Genomic DNA, 22105 nt, shown 5'->3' on the forward strand with positions numbered 1-22105 from the left:
ACTTCCATTTTTAAAAGGTGACAACATAGTTATAAGTTGGTCATGTCAAATGATATCACTTCTAGAATTCTATTTTCTATTTTTAAAGCAGTCTGATAACTTTTACACATGGCCAAGAAAAGTTTTGTGTTAAATAAAACAGATACATGTATGTACATATGATCGATCTGAATCACAGGTAATCTATAATAATTGGTGGGAAAATTTGATATTACTTTTAATTTGCATAGGTTTGGTGAAGAAATTCAGAAATGTGTATCTCTAAAACGTTATGAAAAGCAATATTTTTATAATCAATTACATCTTCATTTTGGCTACATCCATACATGGTTTCTTCAATAATTATTTTAATCAAATTTGCTGAATATGCTCATGGTTTTGAACCTTTAGAGATAACAGTTTATTCACCCGTAGAAAATACAACTATAATTGTATGATTATAATTCTGTCATTGAAATCTGCCAGATAATATAAGATTATATAGATTGACTTTCTGAATTTTGATGCATCATTTCTTAAAGTGTTTTCCAGACTACTGTTTAGAAGAGGTGATGAAAATATATGAAAAAATGTTTAAATTTAAAAATGATTACACTAAAAGATATGTTGGCATTGGTCTCCCTCAAAATACCCCCCTTTCCTTTCAATCATACATTTATCCCATTATTCTTGCCACTTTCTGAAGCAGTTCTAGAAGTCCTTGATGAACGTCACTATGAAGGGTGATCAAAAATAAGTGAATCCTCTGCAGAGGATCATCCCATGGAAAGGCAGGCCCCTGAAAATATCACAGTGTGTCTTCCTCGACCTTATGCACCAGATCTGGCATCAAGTGATTTTTGCCCTTTCCTTTAAGTCTAATTGACTATGAAAGGTAAATGTTTTGAATCAATTCAGGACATCGAAGGAACCATAAAACCACAACTAAAGACACTCATGAAAGAGGAATTTCAGAAAGAGAAAGTGCCAAGAACGACGGCATAAGTGTGTCTGAAGTAAGGGGGAGATTAATGGCAAGTAAAGTACAGTAAAGTGTCCTTTACTGTAATACTTTTTTAAAAATTTTAGACATTCACTCTATTTTCTATCACACTTTGTACAGTAAAAAGTAAAAAGTTATTATAAATATCACTTATTCTGAAAGTAAAAATAGCAAACATTTTAAGCTGATATTTTGCATATCAGTGGGCCAAAAGAGTAAAACAACAGAAAAAAAAAATTACTCAAACTTAGTATCTGTATCTTGACTAATAAAATTTGGATATTTCAGATTTTTTTTTAAACTAAGTCAAATGCTGCTTCCAAAGAGGATGTACATATAATTCATGATTGTATCATAAAATATATTCCTCCCAGAACATTTCCTAGTAGAAGTAAATAAATAGTTTAAATGAATATATTTATCACATGGTTGGTTTTCATTTCAAAGACACTTAAGGTTTACACTCCTTAGGTTAGTTAAAGAGTAGGAGTCTTTCTTTTTTGTTTATTTTGGTTTTTGGTTCCAGGGATCAAACTCAGGACTTTGTGCTTGCAAGGCAGGTGGTGGAACCTCTGAGCTAAATCCCCAGCCTAAGTAGGAGTCTCTCTATCAAGAGGTTGTTCTGTATCATTTCTCTCAACTGTTTGTCTTCAATTATGTCAAAACCCTGTCTGCACTGATTTAGTTAATGATCTGTACAAGAAGAGTATTTTTGAATCTGCCTTCCAATACAAGATTCTGTTACTCGATTTTCCACTTAAACTAAAGACCAGCAAGAGAAAATTCTATAAGGGAAAAGAAATAAAGAATATTTATGCAGGTGCTTATTTCTAAACATCAAGATTTAAATTTTAAAATAAAGTCCTTTGTGTGTGTGCATGTGTTTCACTAGGAATGTCGGGGCGTATTCTCCTCTGCTTAGCCTTAAGCCACACAGGAAACACTTTATAAAACACACACACTTCCATTCCTCTTGGATGAGGTTAAACAAGTTGTGAAACTTTGGTGTTGGGAGACCTTCTGCCATGACTCCAGTTCCCCCAGAAATGCCAAGCCATCCTGTGGCAGGACAGCTTCTCATATCTGGAGATTTGTGAACAAAGAGAAATTTGTTCTTAGGAAGTCTTTTCATTTTGTCTTTTATTCAGCTAAAACAATACCAGTGTATAAAATAATGCCAGTATTTGCAAAGCTACAGAGACCCTTAACAAAACTTAGCCCTTCTTGTGCATAGAGACTGAATTTAGCTGTTTTCCAAAATCTTGTTTTTTAACAAGATATAAATTTCATTCATCTTGTTAAGAAAACTAAATAAAACATAATTTGGTGCATTTAATTTTTAAATATTTCCACAAAGATAATTATTAATATCTAATTAATATTTGATAATGTTTCCAATATGCCCCTATTTTTGAGAATTGAATGAATTACTTTATTCTCTAAACAAATTACAAAGAAGAAAGATTAGTCCCATGAGTTTAGTAGAGAGACTCTGCTTCTAGTGATATTCTTTTTTATGAATATAGTATGAGGAATACAAATAGTACAACTATTTTAATGTGTGCTATAATTATAACACATTCTATGTGACTATGAAGAGTCCTGTCGAATCCTCAGAAGATTAAAAATGAATTGCTTGGCCATGTTGTAATCTGCTCCAACCTCAGAAAATAGTTATGGCTAAAATTAGTACCAGAACTTTCTAGAGAATAGAGGCAAGGATCTTGAGTGTTCGTCTGTTCAACCATCCTGCTTTCAGTGTTGAATACTGATCATCCAATTGCATCTAAAATTTTTTCAGAGACAAGATACTTACATTTAAAGGATGTGCTTCTAATTACAGAAGCTACTTGCACACACAAAATATAAGTTCTAAAAATCAGATTCTAAAAATCAGATTCTAAAAATCAGACAAAATCTAGGAAAAGTAGCATTTTGTAGTACTGCATTACTTTGTAGATTTCTTTAAAATTTTCTTTATTAATACGTGTTTGCAGTACATAGTAATTCCATTTATTGTGGGGAGCTGCTACAGGCAAATATCACTTCCTAACCTTTTTTTTACTTTCCCCTTCCTCTTTTGTCTCCCCCCTTCTTCCATGTGTAGAACAGAAATTTTAATCACCTTTCCCTCCCGTTGTTCCCACTGAAGTTGTTAGGCTGGTTTGGGTTGTTCCCTGACCACTAACTACATAAATAAACGCTCCAGTGTTTGCCCTAGTAAAAGTAGCCTTTCAACTCTAGCTGCTTTCTTCTTTCATTTTATTAGATGCCATAAAGTCTCCGTGCCGTGATAGCTTCCCATGTATTCTTCTCTGTAACCTGACAGCAGCGTCAATACCCTGTGTGATAATACTGAAAACCCACTCAATCCAGTTTTGCTCTTTTCACCATGGATTTGTTATGATGGGTGCTTTTACCATCTCAATATCTTATTTCTATTTTCAGGTTACTTAAAATTCTTATCTGTGTTATTTTTCTTCGTTGTATTTATGCAGTTATAATTTTGACAATTGCTTTGCAATATTTTTTTTCTGTCAACTTTTTTAGCCAACTTTCTTCCATTTCTGCTCCCAAGTGTCTATCAGTGTCACTTCATAATGATCATATATATATGGCCTAAACCAACTGACAATCTTAAACACATTTTCTATGTTTTTTAAAATGTGTCCCTATCTAAAATGAGAACCAAGAACTGTCATGTGAAGGTACAGGATCCCAGTAATGAATGTAACTGTATTGTAGACCTAGATTGTACCAATAAACAATAAAAAGAAACAAAAAGTGTCCCTATCTCTCACATGCCAATCTCTTGCAAATATCTATGCCTTGGGATGAGGCATCTTATCTCTACCAAGTCCTCATTCCTCCTTAACACTGTCTTAAATGCCTGTTGTGATTTCTCGGTGTACAAATCTTCTTTGGCATTTATATGTAGTATTCTGCATTATTTTACATAAATGAAATATGATATGCTATACTATTTTCGAACTGACTTACCCATGTCTTTCCTCTGATGACACAGTAAAGTCCTTGACTATGGAGATGGTATTGCATAATTTCACAATGACCCCCCCAGCCCCTTCACCCCAGCATAGTTCAGAAAACACTGAAGATGCTTAATAATTGTTGATTGAACCAAATTATCAGTCTGTCCATTGACTACATTAGCAAATGTTTACTAGTTTTCTTGTCTTTGCCTAAAACTGTAGTTCCTTTCATCTTTTCTTGTTTTCTTTGTAAATCTCAAGCTACTAAGAGAAAGAAAAAGCACCAAATCAGAAGGTGTTAGAAAAGACTGGGTTCTTAGTATTAGAGTTATGAACCATAAATGACAGTCAGGAGCCAGGGGCATGCATGGAAGTGCTGTTCCCAGAACCAAAGTTGGAAGTGAGGACGTGGAGGTAAAATAAATATTATTCAGACATACATAGGGAATAGTATCTAGCTGGAGGATGAATATCCTGAGATACTTTCAATAGTAATTATAGTCCACAGCTTGCACAAAAATAAGGTTCAGAAACCAGGATCATGCATAGTGCTTGTGTGTGCAGTGTGACTTTTCTGAATCACCTGCCTCTGGTAGCAGGACCAGTGCCTGTGGGTGCCTGGTTGCTGAGTGCTCTGCTCCTTGTTCACCATCTGGCTTAATTACTGCACAAGATGGCCTGTGGTCCCGCAGGAGAAATGCATGCCCCCACGGTCTTCTTAGCTTTGGATGTTACATAAGGAGCCGCCCCAGAGACTTCCTGCTTTGAGTTGCCAGAGCACTTTTGGAGCTGCTTGAGGAAAGGTATTAGATGAAAGCAAGTCAGTGACATTAGTTAATGCGTTTTCCCCTGTTCCAAGGCAGCCAAGTATTCGAACACATGGTGTTAAAAAGCATGTTTTCCCCACTGATACAATCTGAAAATCGTAGCAGCTCAATTAGGAATAGCTAATACAAAATTGCATAATGTTTATTAAACATCTCAGTTATTAATTTTTATTATTTCTAGCACATTACTTAAAAACATAACAAGCTTCCTTTTGTTTAGTGTGTAACTACTTTAATAAACAAATATCCTTTTCCTGAAATTCAATTTGTAGTCTATATTTTGGGATCAGAGAAAGCTAATTGAAATAGCTCAACCATATAAATCAAATTAACTTAAAATTTAATTTTTATTTTTGAAAAATCTCATTGCAAACAAAGGATAACCTCACATGCATAATGAGGTACAGGATTATGGCAGCCATTTAGTTAATTCAAGCTAAAAATCTCCTTTTCTGTAACTTTAATTAATATTTTAGGCAAAACCACCAAAGTCTAAATTAATCTAGAAAACACTTTGGCTTTTAATGGAACTTTTCATGGATGTAAAAACTGGTAGTATTACTTTTCCTAAGAGATTTGTAACTTAAAGCTTAGTATTGGTCATGATTATTAGATTTATAAACTTTAATTTCCAACCTTCTCTTAATGAAAACAGTCCTTCTAGATAAAGGGATTAATAATTATTTTTAAAGTAAGGAAATGCCCCCTTTACATGTACATATCAGAGATGTATTCCTTAAGTACAGCGGCGTTTAAGCATTGTTAGTCTTACTTTGCATGTGGTAGTTTTGGTAGAACGTGGGTATTTAGTACCTTTCTTCAAACTTCTCTATGTCATAAATATACTGTGTAAGGTAAGACAGATGATGATCAAAAGCCAAGTTAAGGGCTGCCTGAATAATTTATTTTTTGTACTCTAAAGCAAGACATTTGTTGTTATACAAACTTTATCTAAGCTTATGTTGTGCTAATGTTATTTATATCAATGATAGGCGGTAGTGATTCTCAAAATTAGTTTGTGCAAGATGTTTTAAAAACTGTCCACTTATGCTCCCATACAGCCCAACTGAATGTGAATCTTTACCAGGATGTCCCAGGACATCTATGTATTATTAAATCTTCCGAGATGAGCTCAGTGGATGGTAGGGATGAGAACCATGCCAAGATGACTAATTTAACAGTAGCAATAATGGGACAACACTTGAAAAAACATTTTAATGTTTATTTGATTGAAAATACTTAAATTAATGATGGCTTATTTTGGCCATCTTTACACTGACTACTTTTTTTTTTTACTTTGTTGTCAGTGAAAGTAACTATCCTTTTAACGTTTTTTTCTCTGTCTTGAATTCTGAACCAATTGTAACACTTTTTGGAAATGGCATTATTATGCGGAATACAAAGAGTTAGAGATGAATTGCGATTAGGGACTACTTCGAAGATATCCTTCATGGTAAGGGACAAATCTCATAAAATAGTGCTTGAGAATATATTTTTAAAAATAAGCAATTTTCTGAATTTTGCTTCTTTTGGGGTAAACAAACAGAAAAAACACTGGGAAATCAGATTTTTCTACAATAGCCAGAAAAATATAAAATGTATGAACCAAAATAAGAAGAAGAAATTCTGTTTTTTGTAAAGAAAAAATACTTTATGCTCTAACAAAAAGGAAATAATCTCAGGGGAAAAGTAATTTTTTTTTTCTAGGTAATGTATTTTAAGAATTCACTTTACTGGAAGTGTTTTGTTTTTAATTTAAAGAACAGAAATTCTGATTCATTATTTATTGTGTCCGAAGTATAGAACTCTATTGAGAGGACAGTAAAGACTGGTTGCAGATCACTGCTTCCGAGTGGCTGATTCCTTCCGACTCCAATTGCTGATGTCCGAGTAAGAGAGAGGCAGGGCACAGTTTCCTCTCCTTACAAGCGGTGGACAGACACTGGCAGCCACTCAGCTGCCCCACTCTTCATTTGATGCTCTCCACTTCAAGGCAGACCCTGTCCTAAGCAGATTAGTGTAGACAGCATGAAGGACACAGTCAGCTAGCCAAGCTTTTCAAGGAAGAGATTTGGCTCCAAGTAGGACAATAAGCTTTTCAGCCTTCTGCTTATTTACCTCCTCAGCAGGATGCAGTGTCTCTGGGTGCTTAGTGGACTCCTGAGGAATCGGGGGAGAAACAAAAGCAGAAGTGGCAGCCGCTGCAAATGTGGGAGTCTGTGCCATTAAAGGAAGCAGTTGCTAATAAGGGCCTGTGAGACCTAGGTTTCCTTGGTTTCCATGACAGTTATTAGGTACCATAGAAATTGAATTGTCTCCCATAATGCTCTTAGGGGAGAGGGAGTGCTCCAGTGACAAAGCAGTACAGTTATGACTAGCAGTAAATCGTCCTTTTGAGAATGCAATATTCCCTGTATTACTTGCTGTTGCATTTTCTTTTAAACTCCCCTGTCAGGGTGCTTGACATTTTGGCCAGAAGACCCTGGCTTCTGTTGTACAGCGTCTCAAACACTATTTTTCCCCTTTTTATTTAGACCTGAGCTTGGCAAAGCAAGGATATGAACAATTGTGCAGGTGGGCTACTCAGGGCGAGTGAAGAGATCAGGCATCCAATCAGGGACTGGTAACCTGCAGCTGTGCCAATATGCCCCTCCACCAGATTTCCGTAATGCCAGCCCGGGAGACTGCCAGCAATGGGAGAAGTTCAATGGGCAGAAACAAAGAGAAGAACAAGGAAGTCGAGGTAAGAGGAGAATTGATTTGATAAAATAGCAAAACTGAGCCAGGGTAGGCAATGTAGCTCTGCCCAGCAGGATGCAGCTGAGGTTGAAGGGCAGCTGGCTTCCAGCTCCCAGTGTGTGATAGGAGATGCAAGAGGGCATCTGTTCCTAGCAGGGATGTATGAAATGTAACCTCTTTTCTCAATGAAGAAAGGCACGAAATTCATAAGGACACTTTCTATTTGACAGATACAAACTTCTGCCTCTTTTTCTAAACAGCCCACAGACTCACTGTTGAGTTTCACGGCTCATGGGGTCCAACCTGGGTGTCCTGTTGCCGTCCTCTATTTTCACACAGTGGAACAGTCCGATGCCTACTAATTCTGCTCACTACCCATGAAGCCGTAGCGTTTGAGAATAACTTTCTTAACAAAGCGGCAGAGACGTCAGGGATCAGGAGGCTGTGACTCCACGCACGTGGGGTGAATCAGTTCCTCACAGGATCAGTTTCTCTCCTTTCCTTGGTGGCGCAAGGGTGTGCGTGCCTCGTGCGATGTCTGTTTGTATTTTACTTTTCATGAAAAATTTTTTGAGACAATGGAAACATAACTTATTATGTGTCGGCATCATTTTGGGGTGAAATTTAGCGACTATTCATGTAAGTTAAACTGCTTCAAAGAGCAGATGCTGGAAATTTATTTCAAAGGTTTTTAAGAATGGAATTAAGTGAAGTAAAGAAAACTGGTGCAAATTCCTAAGCTCTACTGTGTCCTGATAAAGGGGAGTTTTAGACAGAACGCCAGAAGCTGTGATGCTCTTGTATCTTTTGTATAACTATTGTCCAGTCCTCATTAGTTGAGTTGTGTAGGAAATAAACTTTCTCCACCTTCAGGTCTGTTAATTTTGTTTTCAAGCATAGGTAGTAGGGACAGAGGAGGCAGCAAAAATAAAAAAAAGAAAGAAAGAAAGAAAGAAAAGACCTGTGAGTCAAGTAGTCACAAGTAGTCAAGTAGTGCCTAAGAGGAAACAATAATGAACTTGAATATGTTTGTAGTTGGCAAAAGTCACACAGAGTTTCTCTACTTATTTGCACTGTTTTCTAAAATGTCATCCAAGAGCAATAAGTTCTGGTGTCTAGAATTTGTGAAAAACTTTAGTAGAATTTTCTGATGAATTAGCATTAAGAGAAACGTTTACTTTGGTGATTTCCCTGCCATTCACACACAAAGAGTTTCTAAAAATGAAGAATATTTGGTAAAGAAACTTATATTTGGTAAAGGAACTTATCAGCTCAGTATTAATTGGAAATATTTCTGTAATGTGTTTTTTTTTCTTATGATTGGTAATGTGATTATTAGAACACCTAAGAGCTAGCTCCTAAGTTCATTGGTGTGGGGTAAGAGCAAAAGGGGATACTGATCCATTTTAAAAATACTTATGAAATAGTAAAGCAAAACTTACAAAAAGTTTTGAACAGTGTACTCATAACAGAAACCTTTGGGTAAATTTAAGATTTATTGAAGAAAAATTCATGTAAAGATATTGGGCAGTTTTGTTTAGAATCTGAAAGGATCAGAAATAAAAGTATTGTTTCAGTTCTAGGTCTTCATCAGAAATCTCCTGCTGCTTATTGCTGCTTGGCATAAAACAGATACACTGGGGTGGCTTACATGATTTTTGAAAAAAAATCTCTGTGTAAGAAATAATAACATTATTCTGCCTCATGTAAAAATAGCCACAATCTGATTCAATACTGGTTCTATTAGACATCTTCAAAAATCCTTACAAACATTTTAAAGTATTCACATATTCACAGTTGCCTCTTTCCGGGGTAAAAAAAAAACAAAAACAATTTTATGACTCAGAACAATGGGTTTGCCTCTTTCTGAGTGCAAGGCCAATAAACACAAGAGATAAAAGTTTATTACTTAGAGTAGGTAAGGAGAACACTGAAATTCATTTGCAAAGCAGTGTTCTTCCCAAAGAAAGCAAGGAGCTTTCACTGAGGGAGTCATGTATGTTTATCCAGGGGACTTCAACATGGGTAGAGGCAGGCACATTCCCCTGTATGTGCTGTTCAAGGTCATCATTGTGGGACCCAAACTCCTCCGCACGGAAGTTACTAGGAGCAAAGTTCTTTCCTAGTCATCAAAAGTGACTCAGAATGATTTGATGTTGGCTGATTGTTTTAAGTTTCTCCAGTGAAGCCTTAGCTGAAACCAAAAAGGAAAACAACTTTGACGTCATGTTAACAGGCTCTGAAAGGGCAGCAGCTTTTCTTCAGTAAGTGTAGGAACTCCTCTCTGAAAGTGCCTGCCTCACCTAGCAGTTAATAGTATTGCACAGTGGGAGTCAATGGGCCTTCTCAAAGGAAAATTAGGTTAATTGTGAGAAAATGAAAGGAAACTTGCAGCATACGTATTATTTTAAAAGGAGATATAGTTCTGAATGTCAGAAGATGAAGCACTTTTAAGATTTCAAATGCTTCTTGGTTTCCTATAGAATGAAGTTAAAGTTGTTCTTTAAAGGAGTGTTTGAAATACATTATTAAATCCTATATGCCATTAAATCACATCTTTGCTGAGCTAGTGGGAAAGAATGGTGAATGTCTTTTAAGATGGATACATTAAACAACATATATCCTGTGTATCAGAGAGCAAGACAATGCCTTCTGTAATTTCAGGTGATAGTTCCCTCCAAAGGAAAATAAAACTCTTGTCCTTCTATGGATGTCTCTTGGTTGAACAAATGAAGAGCATCTTCCTTTAACATTTCCTTAATGTGTTTTGCTAACCTTAAGATTATTCAGGGAATCCATATGTACACTGAGGAAATGACCTAAATGCAAAATAAAGAATTTGCTAATTTAAATATGAATCCAATTAATTCCTCTTAGGCAAGAAATTAAACTCTTGAATCGGTTAACTTGCTATCCGGTGTTTTTTGTTCATTTTTGGGCACATAAAAAAAGATAGAAAATTTATTCATTAATGATTCATGCAATCCATAATTCCTAAGTATAAACAACTAACAGATTAATATTTTAAAACATTCTAACTTCAGGTGTAATGATAAATATATCCCTTGCCGTATTTTACATTCCATGTTCTAGTTATATATGTATTTAGCTCTGGAAACACACACAAAAAGAAACAAAGAGTGTTGAGCATTTGTGGAGTTGATGGGGTAATGGAGTGGATGTAGTTTCTCTCCCTTTTATTTATTTATTTATTTTTTGGTACCGGGGAATAGAACTCAGCCCTTGTGCTTTTGAGGCAAGGGAGCGGAACCACTAAGCCAAACTCCCGGCCCTGTAGTTTCTCTGTTTGAGGCACCAGCTCTAGACATTGCTTTGGTAGTTAATGGACAATGTCTTATACTACTTGATTTCATTAGCACAGCCAGAGTGACTCCCACCATTTCAATAAAGTTGTAGATTTAGTGGAATGTATTTGGTCAAATTTCAAAAGTTATACCTGAAGATAATCTCTCTAAATCTAGTGATGAACCACTTGAGTGAGAGTCCCAGAGAGGAGAAATTAGTAATAAGACTCTCCTTATTATGGCACAATCACTGGGGGAAATGGAATGATTGGATTGGGGAGTAGTTCACCTATACCTTGGAAAAACAATGGCCTTCGGAACCCTTTGGAAGAAATAAGCACTCCAAAGAGGTCCGAAGTTTTAGATTTCTTATTCTCTGGTTGAGGTTAGAGACTGACAGTTTCACTTGCCTACTTTGTTAATTGGGCCACTTTCCTCCTATTAATCCATTCTTTCCTTCTTTTTCAGCTGTGTTAATACCACTTATTAAGCTGTAATTAATTCATGTTAGAGATTTGAGCCTAAAGAAAATCTGTCTCTTACAAAGGGGGTAAATTTTATTAATCAAATATTTGGCTGTCTAGGGATACCTTAAATTCCTCCTCTCTATCTGGAAATTATGGGTACTGTATGTATAATTGAATAAATTTAGTATTTCATGAAACTCAAGGACATCATCTTTAAAACTTGCTGAGGCTTGTCAGTGAATGTAAGATTCGCTATGTTTCAAATGTGGAGAAAAAGGGATTGTGCTAAGGCTTCTGCTGTCCCTGCATCACAGCTGCCCCAGTCTACACCAGTACACGGAGTCCCCAAGAGAGGTGACAGGGCTCACAGCAAAGGGGAAGGTGGCCAAAGGCCTTTCTTTCCAATCTTTCCTCACTCTCAAGCTGGCCACATATAGCAAATGAGCTTTAGGAGAAATGCCGGGGTGGTGGTGGGGCACAAAAATCTGCTTTAGGGTGTATTTTCTTTGACCATTTTTATTATATTGTGATATTTCTGATTTTCAAATTTTTCATTTTTTTTTCAAAAAGTCTGCCAAGTTTGTTTTACTTTTTTTTTTTTTTTTTTTTTTTTAGAATATCCTTCTCCAATATACCCAGGGGCCATTTTTATTTTCCTCCAAATAGCTGCAGATATGTTACATAAAAATCCTTTGATGAACTTCAGTGAACGGAAAAAATAAACATGTGACTTATTTTTTTCAGCTTTAATTGAGTTTATTGGTACATTTTAGGGATCCAGTACAGTGACATTCATTGTTGGGATCTTGTACCTCTACATGACAGGTCTTGGTTCTCATTTTTTCCCCTTACCTCTGCCCTCCCTTCACCCCCTCCTCCCCTCCCCATCTACAAACACTTTATTTCCATCTTTTCATTCTCTCACATCCTTTTCTTTTCCCTTTTTACTCTTCCCCTACCCATCCCACCTTCCCTACACCTTTAGCTGCTTTCTTCCCATTTCTAATCTGCAACAATGCATACGATTCCAATAAGACATGAGACCTTTTGATGTCTGTCTTCATCTTGAACACATAATGAAGAGAGATTTATTGTTTTAATTAAAAGTGCTACAAGAACATTTCCTTTTTAATAAGTATGTTTGCTGTATATAGTGTTCACATTCCTTATGTGAATCTGTTGTATAATCCATCTCTAAAAAATTTCTTTAAGTTTATTGGTACATTTTAGGTATACAGTCCAGTTACATTCATCATTGGGATCTTGTATCTTTATATAATGTATGTTGATTCTTATTGTTTCCCCATTCCCCTGCCCTTCCTTTACCCCTCCACCCTTCCCGATTTACAATGACTGTTTCCGTATTTTTCCTTTTCTCCTATTTTTCCCTTCTTTCTTTTCCCCTACCCTTTCTACTTCCCCTACTTCTTTAGCCATTTTCGTCCTATTTCACATTATCAATTATATAATTTGAACCTTATTTATACTTTTAGTTTCTCACACCAGAGAAATGATTCAGTGTTTACATGTGTGTCCTATTTATTTCTCTTAAGAGTATGGCCTCAGTGTGCATACATTTAGCTATAAATGACTCTAGTTTCCCATTCTTTATGGCTGAGTAGTATTCCATTTTATAGAAAATCACATCTTCTTTAACCAGTCTCCAACTGATGGACAATTGGGCTTTTTCTAACTTTTAGCTATTGCAAACTGTGCCACTATAAACATGGGTGAGCATATACCACTGTGGTGTGTTTCTTTTAATTCTTTTGGGAAGATACCCAGCAAAGGCATAATCCATCTCATCCCTTTTCCCTCCCCTTCCTCCATCCTTCCTCTATCTCTTGATTCACTTCTCATTTTAAAAAGATCTGACTCCCTACTTCCTATTATCTTTTATTTTGCTCTTATAATCTGGGGTTCTAGTTGAAGGAAACCATGCAACTCTTAAGCTTATGTATCTGATTTATTTCACCTAACAGTTTGCTCTCAAGGTGCATCTGCTTCCCTACAAATGATTGCAATTTGTAGAAATTAAATAATAAAAATTGCAGGTGAGGCTGCAGGGAAAAAGGAGCCCTTCTACACTGCTGGTGGGAATGTAAACTAGTATAATGACCATGTAAATCAGTATGAAGATTCCTCAAAAGTTAAAACTAGAAATTCCATTTGACCTAGCTATTCCCTTTTTAGGTGTCTTCCCAAAAGAGTTAAAGACATCATGTTACTTGCATCATGTGCAGGTGATACTTGCACTCCCTTGTTTATATCAACACAGTTCATGACAGCTAAATCTCGGAAGCAGTTTATATGTCCATGAGCAGAAGAATGGATAAAGAAAATGCAGTGTTTACACACAATGGAGTACGACTGTGCTGTACAAAAACATTTCATCTCAGTGTAGAGCCTTAGGGTTCAGACCATTCTGGTAGCAAATTCTATATCCTGTTTATTTCTAACAGTTAAGGTGTGTAAGTCTTAGGGCCAGGGATGCAGCTCAAGTGGTGCTGCACCAGCCTGGCAAGCTCTAAGCCTTTTCACATTGCTTAAGCACAGTTTTTTTTTTTTTAAACAAAGCATTCTAGAATCAGAAATTCCTTTTAAAATTTTTATTTCAGGCCCGGGGATTTAGCTGGGTGGTTCGGTGGCCTGCCTTGCAAGCTCAAGGACCCAAGTTCAATCCCTGGACCAAAAAAAAAAAATTTATTTCAATTTCTCTATTAAACTTTTATAAAATAAAGTGCTTGCAAATTTCACTTACTTAGCTAGTGCTGAATTGGGGACAGAGCACAATTCCACAAAATGCTAACTTTTGGATGGTAGAGCTTGAGATTGTTTTTACAATGTTTGTCCAGGGCTCACAAGTCACATGAAATATAAAATTTAAAGAAAGTATTCACTTTATTAAAGTTTAGAAAATATGGTAAAATTAAATAATAGGCAAAATAGTTTACACTGGACCCTTGACTTGCAAACTCAATTCATTCTGGAGGACAGGTGTAACCCAAGTTGGCCAATGGAAGGCTCAGGCTCCTCATACAGCCTTCAAAGCCTCTCTGCTGTATCCAGGCAGATCTCAGTGTCCTTAGAGAGACACTGGCCCAGGATTTCTCAATTAACCGCATGCAGGCAAGGGTGTTGTCATATTTCTTGCAGGACTCTTTAAGGGTTAAATCTGTATCTGAGACCATCTGGAAGTATAAGAAGCTAGCATTTGGGTCATAACCCAAGACTTTGGCCATAACTTAAAACTAAAACTCCAGTCATAACCCAAGTTGTTTGTATGTCATGCTGGTCTTAACTCAAGGATCCACTGTAGTTGGATGGATACTGGACTGAAATTCAGTACATATGATATAGAGCCCTCTCAAGCATTCTGTTTAGGAAAAAAAGTATATTTAAAACAGACCTTATTGAAAAAATAACTTTTGTTTCTTTCTCCATTACTCCTGTTACCACACACACTCCCACCCAACAAAAGACAATTAGGAAACAAGGTGATGGTACAGATTTATGATTTATTATGATGAACTGGCTAATCAGAAGATGGAAGAATATTGTCCTAAGGAGTCAGCTTGCTCAAAGACGACTTAGGCCTGTTTCATAGAGGGGAAGGGTGATCACAGACTTGTGGGTGTCTTCTCGCACGTTGAAGGTTTCTCAAGCGACACACAACTGATCCTAATCACCTAGTCTAGAGCTGCTTCTTGGTTCTATAAATATCATGAACAGAAAATCATTTCCTAGGGTTATTGTTGTCACTGATTAGTTTTTCCAAATGCAGTTCCTAACATATTACCCAATGGACAGGCTAGAGTGGGGGTATCTGCCTGATGCCCGCTTGCTAATCGCGAAGCTCATGGCAGTGAAAGAAAAGCAACTTTTTCTGAAGATTACGGAAGACAACAGTCAGGTGAGCTTTAATAGTGGCCAGTATGAGAGCTGCTCTCAGTGCTCAGCCTCAGCCCTTGAACATAATCATATGGTCACGTGCTCTCCTGGAGACACAGAGGGTACATTTGTCTTCAAGGGCACATTGGGCCCCCACAGAATAGGACTGAGCAGTGAGAATTCACCTCTAGTGAACATCCGGTGTTTCTGCTACACATCAGCCTTTCTTCAGTGTTCAGAGCACCAGCCCACTGTCCTCATCAGCCATGTGATGTGGGAGGATCTTGATTGGCTTAAAGCAATCAGCATATTGCAATAGACTGTCATGGTACTTGATCCAGGAATGGAAATATAAATATCAGAATCAGTGACAATATTGAACCTCATTAATAGGCTTTTTGGAAAAGAAGTCATATTAATGCTGAAAACTTGCCCTTGATGCTAACTGAGAGATAAGCAAAACGGAAAAAGAAAAATACTCATTTCTGGATGGTATTGGTTGGACTAGCGGATCAGTCTTTTTATTAAATCATCCCTTGTTCCAAACCAAACAACTTTCCAATGAAGTAACTCAAGTATGACCTTTATTGTTTAAGCCTTTTTTTTTATGATTGGGTGTTTGTCATTTAACACATAAAGAACATTAAGTGACATTTTGCCAAAATACAGTTATAATAGTTTCCTGCAGTGAGATTTGAAGTATTTGGGATCTAGATAAGTCATCACAAACATTCATTTATAAATAGCTTGTGCCGAGAGCGCATTTAACTAGAGCATACAGGCTAATGCTCTGTATTAACCAAATGAAATACATCTTTAGCAGGTGTGAGTCTGATGGTACCGGGGAATACCAGAGGATAGGAAGGCTAATTCTTTTTCATTTCTCCAGAAGAGCACTTTCCAGCTACTGTCCTAAGTCTAAATTGAGTATTAGAGTCCCATGTGCTTAGAATGAACTCCACTGGGTATGCTAGTGGTGTTAAAATACTTTATATAATGAAAACCAGGAAATTTCCATATTATTTGCTTTCAGCAATGCAATTAGCATAATTCACACTAATTTTTCTTGTTTAAAACAGATGTAGGTAATTGCATTGGTAAGTAAGACTGAATTACACATTTTATTAACTATCAAATGAAAACAAACAATAATTGCTGACACACCCTGGTCTGTATTTTAAAATCTGTGGCCTTGATTAGGCAGGTAGATGTTTAGAACTCCTCCCCCAGAAGAATCTTAGCACACTTCACTGTGAATTGATGGCTGATGCAATGAGACTCCATGTGGTCACTGTGTTTGAAAGACTGCTGCACAAAAGATCTTACATGGAAGTGTCTTGCAGCCTGGGAGGAGCAGGTGTAGCTATGCATGTTTTATTAACTGGGAGTTTGAGAAGTTGCTGATTCATCAGCGTTTAACTCAGGTACAGCACACAGGGAACACTCACGATGCCAAGATGGTTTTAGAATCCATCCTTTGAGAGCTTGGTGAAAAAAGGGAGCCCAGCCTAAGTATTGCTTTCCTCCTGCTCATGCCAGGAAATGTCCTACGCCACTGACAGCAGCCTTTATAACCTCCAGGTGAGGATGAGACACGATGTCTGTTCTATGCTAGTTCCTTCCCCTGTCTCTGCAATGCTCTTACATAATTGAAAAAGGCATGGCAAGATGGTAGAACTGGTGATAAGACTTTGCTGTTCAGGGAGTAAAAAGGAGACCCAAGAAAAGGAGAATAGTCCTGGGTGCTGGGGGTCAGCCACTCATTTTTCACCTCCATTATTCTATTCATCAAATAGTGCAAATCTGAATAACAAAAGCAAAGGAGATAGTCCCAATGGGCTCTCTTCACCTAGCCACTACAGATGAACAATTTTTCTGATACAAAGCAACATGTTGCCTTCCTTAGGACTTGTATTTTTGGTGTCAGTGTGAATAAAAAGGAATCTCTTAAGAGAAAAATGTTGGCATCAGGAAACCATTGCACATACAATGGACATGAAATGAAGGTCTTGAGAGACACAGAAAACAGTGTGTTAAGTGAGGCACATCTGCTCAAACTCAGGATAGAGCTGTTATTCTTACTGTAAACCTAAACAAGTTCATGACCAAATAAGATCACTACGGTGCTGTGTTGCTGTGAAAGCCCAGTGGCTGAAAGTTGTACAGACTTAGTTTTGAAATACAGCTTTACTTTCTAATTTTACTCAAAATTAATAATTAAAAACTTAGAAAATATGTTTGAGATTATTGAAAACTTTACAAAACTTTAACAATTTAAATTCCAGCAATACATTTTATTGTAATCTAAAAATATTTTCTACATGACCATTAACTATGAAACAGCTACTATAGTTGTTTTGGCAGAGCCATTTCTGCTCACAGCCAACTTCACAATGAAAGATTCACCTGTGACTGTCATGGCTCCCATCTGACCTGGGCGTTCTGTTTGTGGACAGCCAATGGCCTAAGAGAAATATTAACCTTCAAAATTAAAGAGGATCTTCCCTCCTGCTGCATCGGTTGATAACAGAATGAGGTGGTTAAGTGTGTCTAGAGAGACTGAATCTGGGCTTTGTCACCTCCTATTTGTGGGACCTCAGCAAGGTAACTTGTTGTGTCTCCATCTCCTCCAAAGTAAAATAGTAACAGGTGTGAAAACTACATCATAAAACCACGAAAGTTAAAAAGAACTAATATTTCTACAGTGCCAAGAAGATTCCTTCAAGTAAACTAAACACCATGAAGTGTTTGATAAACAAAAGTGGTAAAGCACTGTTTTCTATGTTTTTATCAATGTATTTTATCACTTGTCGTAAATGACTCATTAATCAGCCTCTATCATGATAAAGAGTATTTCAAGTTGCATGAATCTCTATATTTTAGCTTTTATGATGATGATAAAAATAATGATAATAAAAAGACTAACTGCTAGGTGAAGTTTGTCAACACTCTGACCTTTACATGTCAATACTATGAATGACTTAAATAAGTGAAATCTTATGGCTTTTCTTTGTTGACTTGACTTCATTTTCATAGTTGCTGAAGAATTTTCTAGAGTCAAGAACTTGTAGAGATAAACACAGGCTTATACTTCAGTTGCACACACATATTACCAAGTGTTCTTTATTTGTATTAGTATTTTTTCCACATTTCATGGGCTTTTAAATTTTCATTTTTAAAATATCACTTGTATTGGTAAGTCTTTTCTTCATCTTTGTGGAAATAATTTACTTGGTTGGTTTTTTTTGTTGTTGTTGTTTTATCAATTCTTTAGGTTTTGTAAAGAATGGGCCATGCTTGGAAAACTAAAATAATTAGTGTTACTAAATTAAGAAATCTGTGGAGAGTTTATATGCATACAATTAGTTTTTGAACATTGGAGAGCTTACAAAAATGGTAAACTTGTTTTATTTTTTATTTTCCTAAACCACAATACAATTCTTAATGAAAGAATATTGTGCCAACAATTAAAGTGGCTTTCAACTGCACAATTATTTCTTTATTGTATCATGGAATATACAGCCTTTCCTTTAGGTATTCATCTGGTTCATTTCTACATGAATTGCTCTGTGAATTTTTTTTTCTTTTGATACCTCTGGCCATATCAGTGTGTGTAATATCAATGAAATGACTTTAAGAGAGTGGAAATGCTTAAATATTACTAGCCACTGAACTGAATTTAAATCAGATAGATAGGAGAATATAAGACAGCTCAGGGATTATTTGTATGGACTCGTTAACAAATTATAGATAACATCAAGGGGACAGTTGTGCTGCCTCAGTTTAATGCCAACAAAGGAAGTGACCATTTCCCACTAGTGCCTCAAATTGCACAAGTCCTTGTCTTAGTAGACCTCAATGTGACTGAGTGAGGAGTAAGGTGTTTTTTTGTTTTTGTTTTTGTTTTTTTTTGTGGTGCCGGGATCGAATTCCGGTCCTTGAGCTTGCAAGGCAGGCGCCGGAACCACTGAGCTAAATCCCCGCCCAGGAGTAAGCTTTTATTACTTAGTTTGGTTACTAACTTTGGTTCGATTACTTTTCCTTCACTCATTGTATTTATCATTTGTATATTCCTGGAAAACAGCATTAACAAATTATTTCTTTGATTAATTTGATAAATATACATACTTAAAGGTAACCTCAGCTTTTCTGTCATTCTGGCATTAACAGCAATAATAATAATTTTATTATATATTTCTAATCATCCTCCTCATATCTCACTAATTACTGATCGCCTCCTATGGATAAAATGGAACTGTTCTATGTGCTCTCCATGATCACACACATCTTCTCTATGGCATGCCCCCAGTTGCCATGGTTGTGAGTTGCCTCAAAACTTAATGAGTTAAAACAACTGTCTTGCACTTCCCACAAATCCTATGGGTCAGAAACTTCAGCAGCACAGAGTGGGATGCTTAAATGTGCGTGGCTGTGGCATCAGGTCTGGACTCCAGGTGTGGCATTATTTGAAAGATCAGTCTGATACTGGACACCTGGATCGAGATAATGAGAATACTAGGGCTGCCAGACAAAAAGGCTGCAAAGGACATCTTCATGTTTTGTATCCTTATAGCGTGATTGTCAGATATTTTTGCATAGAACTCGAGTTTCTAAATGTGAGTTTGACAACAGCCAAATCAGTAGCTGCATTATGAATTTTATGATCCAATCTCAAACTTCAACCAGCATCACTTGGGCAGTACACTATTGGTCAAAGCGATTATTCACATTCCTACTCAGTTGCAAAGGGAGAGAATGTAGTTTCCACCTTTTGTGAGGAATCATTTCAGATAATTCAGGATCTTTGTTTTAGAAATACCACAGTACACCCTCTGGCCACAAACGTGTCTTTTCCTTTGTATTCCAGGGTAAAAAATGTAATAGTTCTCTTCCCCACGACCTCTAAAGTCTCATTGTGTTTTGTTATCAATCACAATTCCAGAAGTTTATTATTTAAATTTTTCAGTTACAAGGGAGGCTGTAATTTCAGTATAGGTCTTTTCAGAAACCTCACAAATACAGAGACAAGTTATCTTTTGGCTGTACATTTATCATGCTGGACAACTCCATAGAGACTCCCACAAAAAAGGAGGGACTAAAGTCTATCTGGACACTTGTCATAAGATCTTGGACAAGGAACTATTTGTGTTTCTCCAAAATACTTTCTAACACTCTTGAGTTCTGCTATTTGCTATGTGATTGACCTCAAACTTAGTATTTCTTTTCCATAAAAGATGATTTCAAATAAGGAGGCAACTCAAGCTTCCATCCTGCTCCAGGCAAGCACAGTAGCATATTTTCATTTTGGACTAACTGTACTCTTCAATCAAAGCTGACCAGTTTCTTTAAATGTTTTATGGGTTTCTTGCATATGCATTTATAATTGACAAAATCCATGACCATGAGTCTCTTTAAGATAAGCTCTTTTCTGCCTTAGCTTCCTATGAGGATTCCAATCTTTAAAATTCACCGAATCTCAACTGTATCTCTACTGGAGGAGGCTTCTCTGGGGTGTGATTAACATCCTTGAAGGCTCTCATCTTTATGAAAAAGTTTATGAGGCACCACTTCTAGTCTTTCTCAGCTCTAACTGAAGCGTTTGTTTTCTTGAGCTCATTTTGACCCTGAAATGTTTACCTGAGAGGAACGAGGAATGGATATTTGTTGAGGTATCTCCCTAATTTGAGACTCTTTTATTTGGAGAAAATGAAGGGGATATAGTGTTGTTTTTAAACCTAATAAGTTCAGGCTCCTTTAGGCTATTTCCCCTATAAATAGTTTTAAATTTTAGATGTCTTTCAGTTCTATATATTTGTGTCTTATCTTCAGACCCTTAGATCAATAGTCCTCTTGACTACTTTAACCATCACAAATGAGAGCATTGCCAAACTCTATCATTAACCATGGTCAGCCTTTTGTTCAGCCTCTGATCAATTTACTCTGAGGTTTCTCATCTTTGGCTAACAGATAATGAATGCTCATATTAGTTATGGTTCTCCAGAAATATAGAAACAATAGGAAATATATGTACCTGATATATTATAAGGAATTGGTTCATGTGATGAAATAGGCTGAAAGTCCCAAGATCTGCACTTGGCATGCTGGAGACTTACAAGAATCAAGGATGCAAACTTAGTCCAAAAGCTACAATGCTTGAGATTTAAGAAAAGCTGAAAGTGCAATTTAAGTCCAAAATAGGAGACCAGTGTTCCAGCTCAGGATTTAGCTTAGTGGTTCTGCCACCTGCCTTGCAGGTGCAGGGTCCTGAATTTTATCCATGGTATGGAGAGAGCGAGAGAGAGAGAGAGAGAGAGAGAGAGAGAGAGAGAGGGAAGGGAGGGAGAAGGAAGAAGAAGGAAGGGGGGAAGAAAAGAGAGAGAGAAGGAAGGAAGGAGAGAAAGAAAGGAAGGAAGGAAAGAAAGAGAAAGAAAAGAAAGAAAAAGAAATTGATTCAGATCTTCAGCAGATTGGATGAGGACCATCACATTCTGCAGGACATTCTGCTTTGCTTTGTTTACCAGTTTGGTTATTCAATTCATCTGGGAACTTTCTCACAGATACATTAAAACCAGTGTCTAGCCGAATGTTCGAGTACCCGGTGACCAAACCAAAGCAATGCACAAAATTAGCCATTCTAAAGTCCTTCCAGCTTCTGTCTGTTTCAAAGCAGTGCACATATTTTACCTTTTCATAGCACCATTTTCCCCTAGGTACTGCATTTTTATGGCAATTACAATAACTATGCTTCTGAATTTTGTGCATTATAGATTTAGGCAGGGCATAAGAGGAATAACTTATGATGACCCCTAGTACCTGGGGAAAGTAGCTCAACAGTTAGAATCAACAGGTAATTGGCTCACTTTTCTGGTACACGGATGAGGATGAACCCATAAATAGAACCATC

The 22105-nt window shown here is 36.7% G+C and overlaps 1 protein-coding gene across 2 annotated transcripts in view; it reads left to right on the top strand.

Annotated features, from left to right (window-relative positions):
* Marchf1 (membrane associated ring-CH-type finger 1) overlaps positions 1 to 22105 on the top strand; it is a 968384-nt gene that overhangs the window by 556482 nt on the left and 389797 nt on the right. For both annotated transcript variants that reach the window (XM_033765456.1, XM_033765457.1), the window contains one exon: positions 7334 to 7542. In XM_033765456.1, the coding sequence (XP_033621347.1) occupies positions 7444 to 7542 (99 nt within the window). In that variant the 5' untranslated portion in view covers positions 7334 to 7443. The remainder of the gene's footprint in view (positions 1 to 7333; positions 7543 to 22105) is intronic.

The sequence above is a fragment of the Fukomys damarensis genome, unplaced genomic scaffold (assembly GCF_012274545.1).
Source record: "Fukomys damarensis isolate Sample0158 unplaced genomic scaffold, DMR_v1.0_HiC HiC_scaffold_18, whole genome shotgun sequence".
NCBI lineage: Eukaryota > Metazoa > Chordata > Mammalia > Rodentia > Bathyergidae > Fukomys > Fukomys damarensis.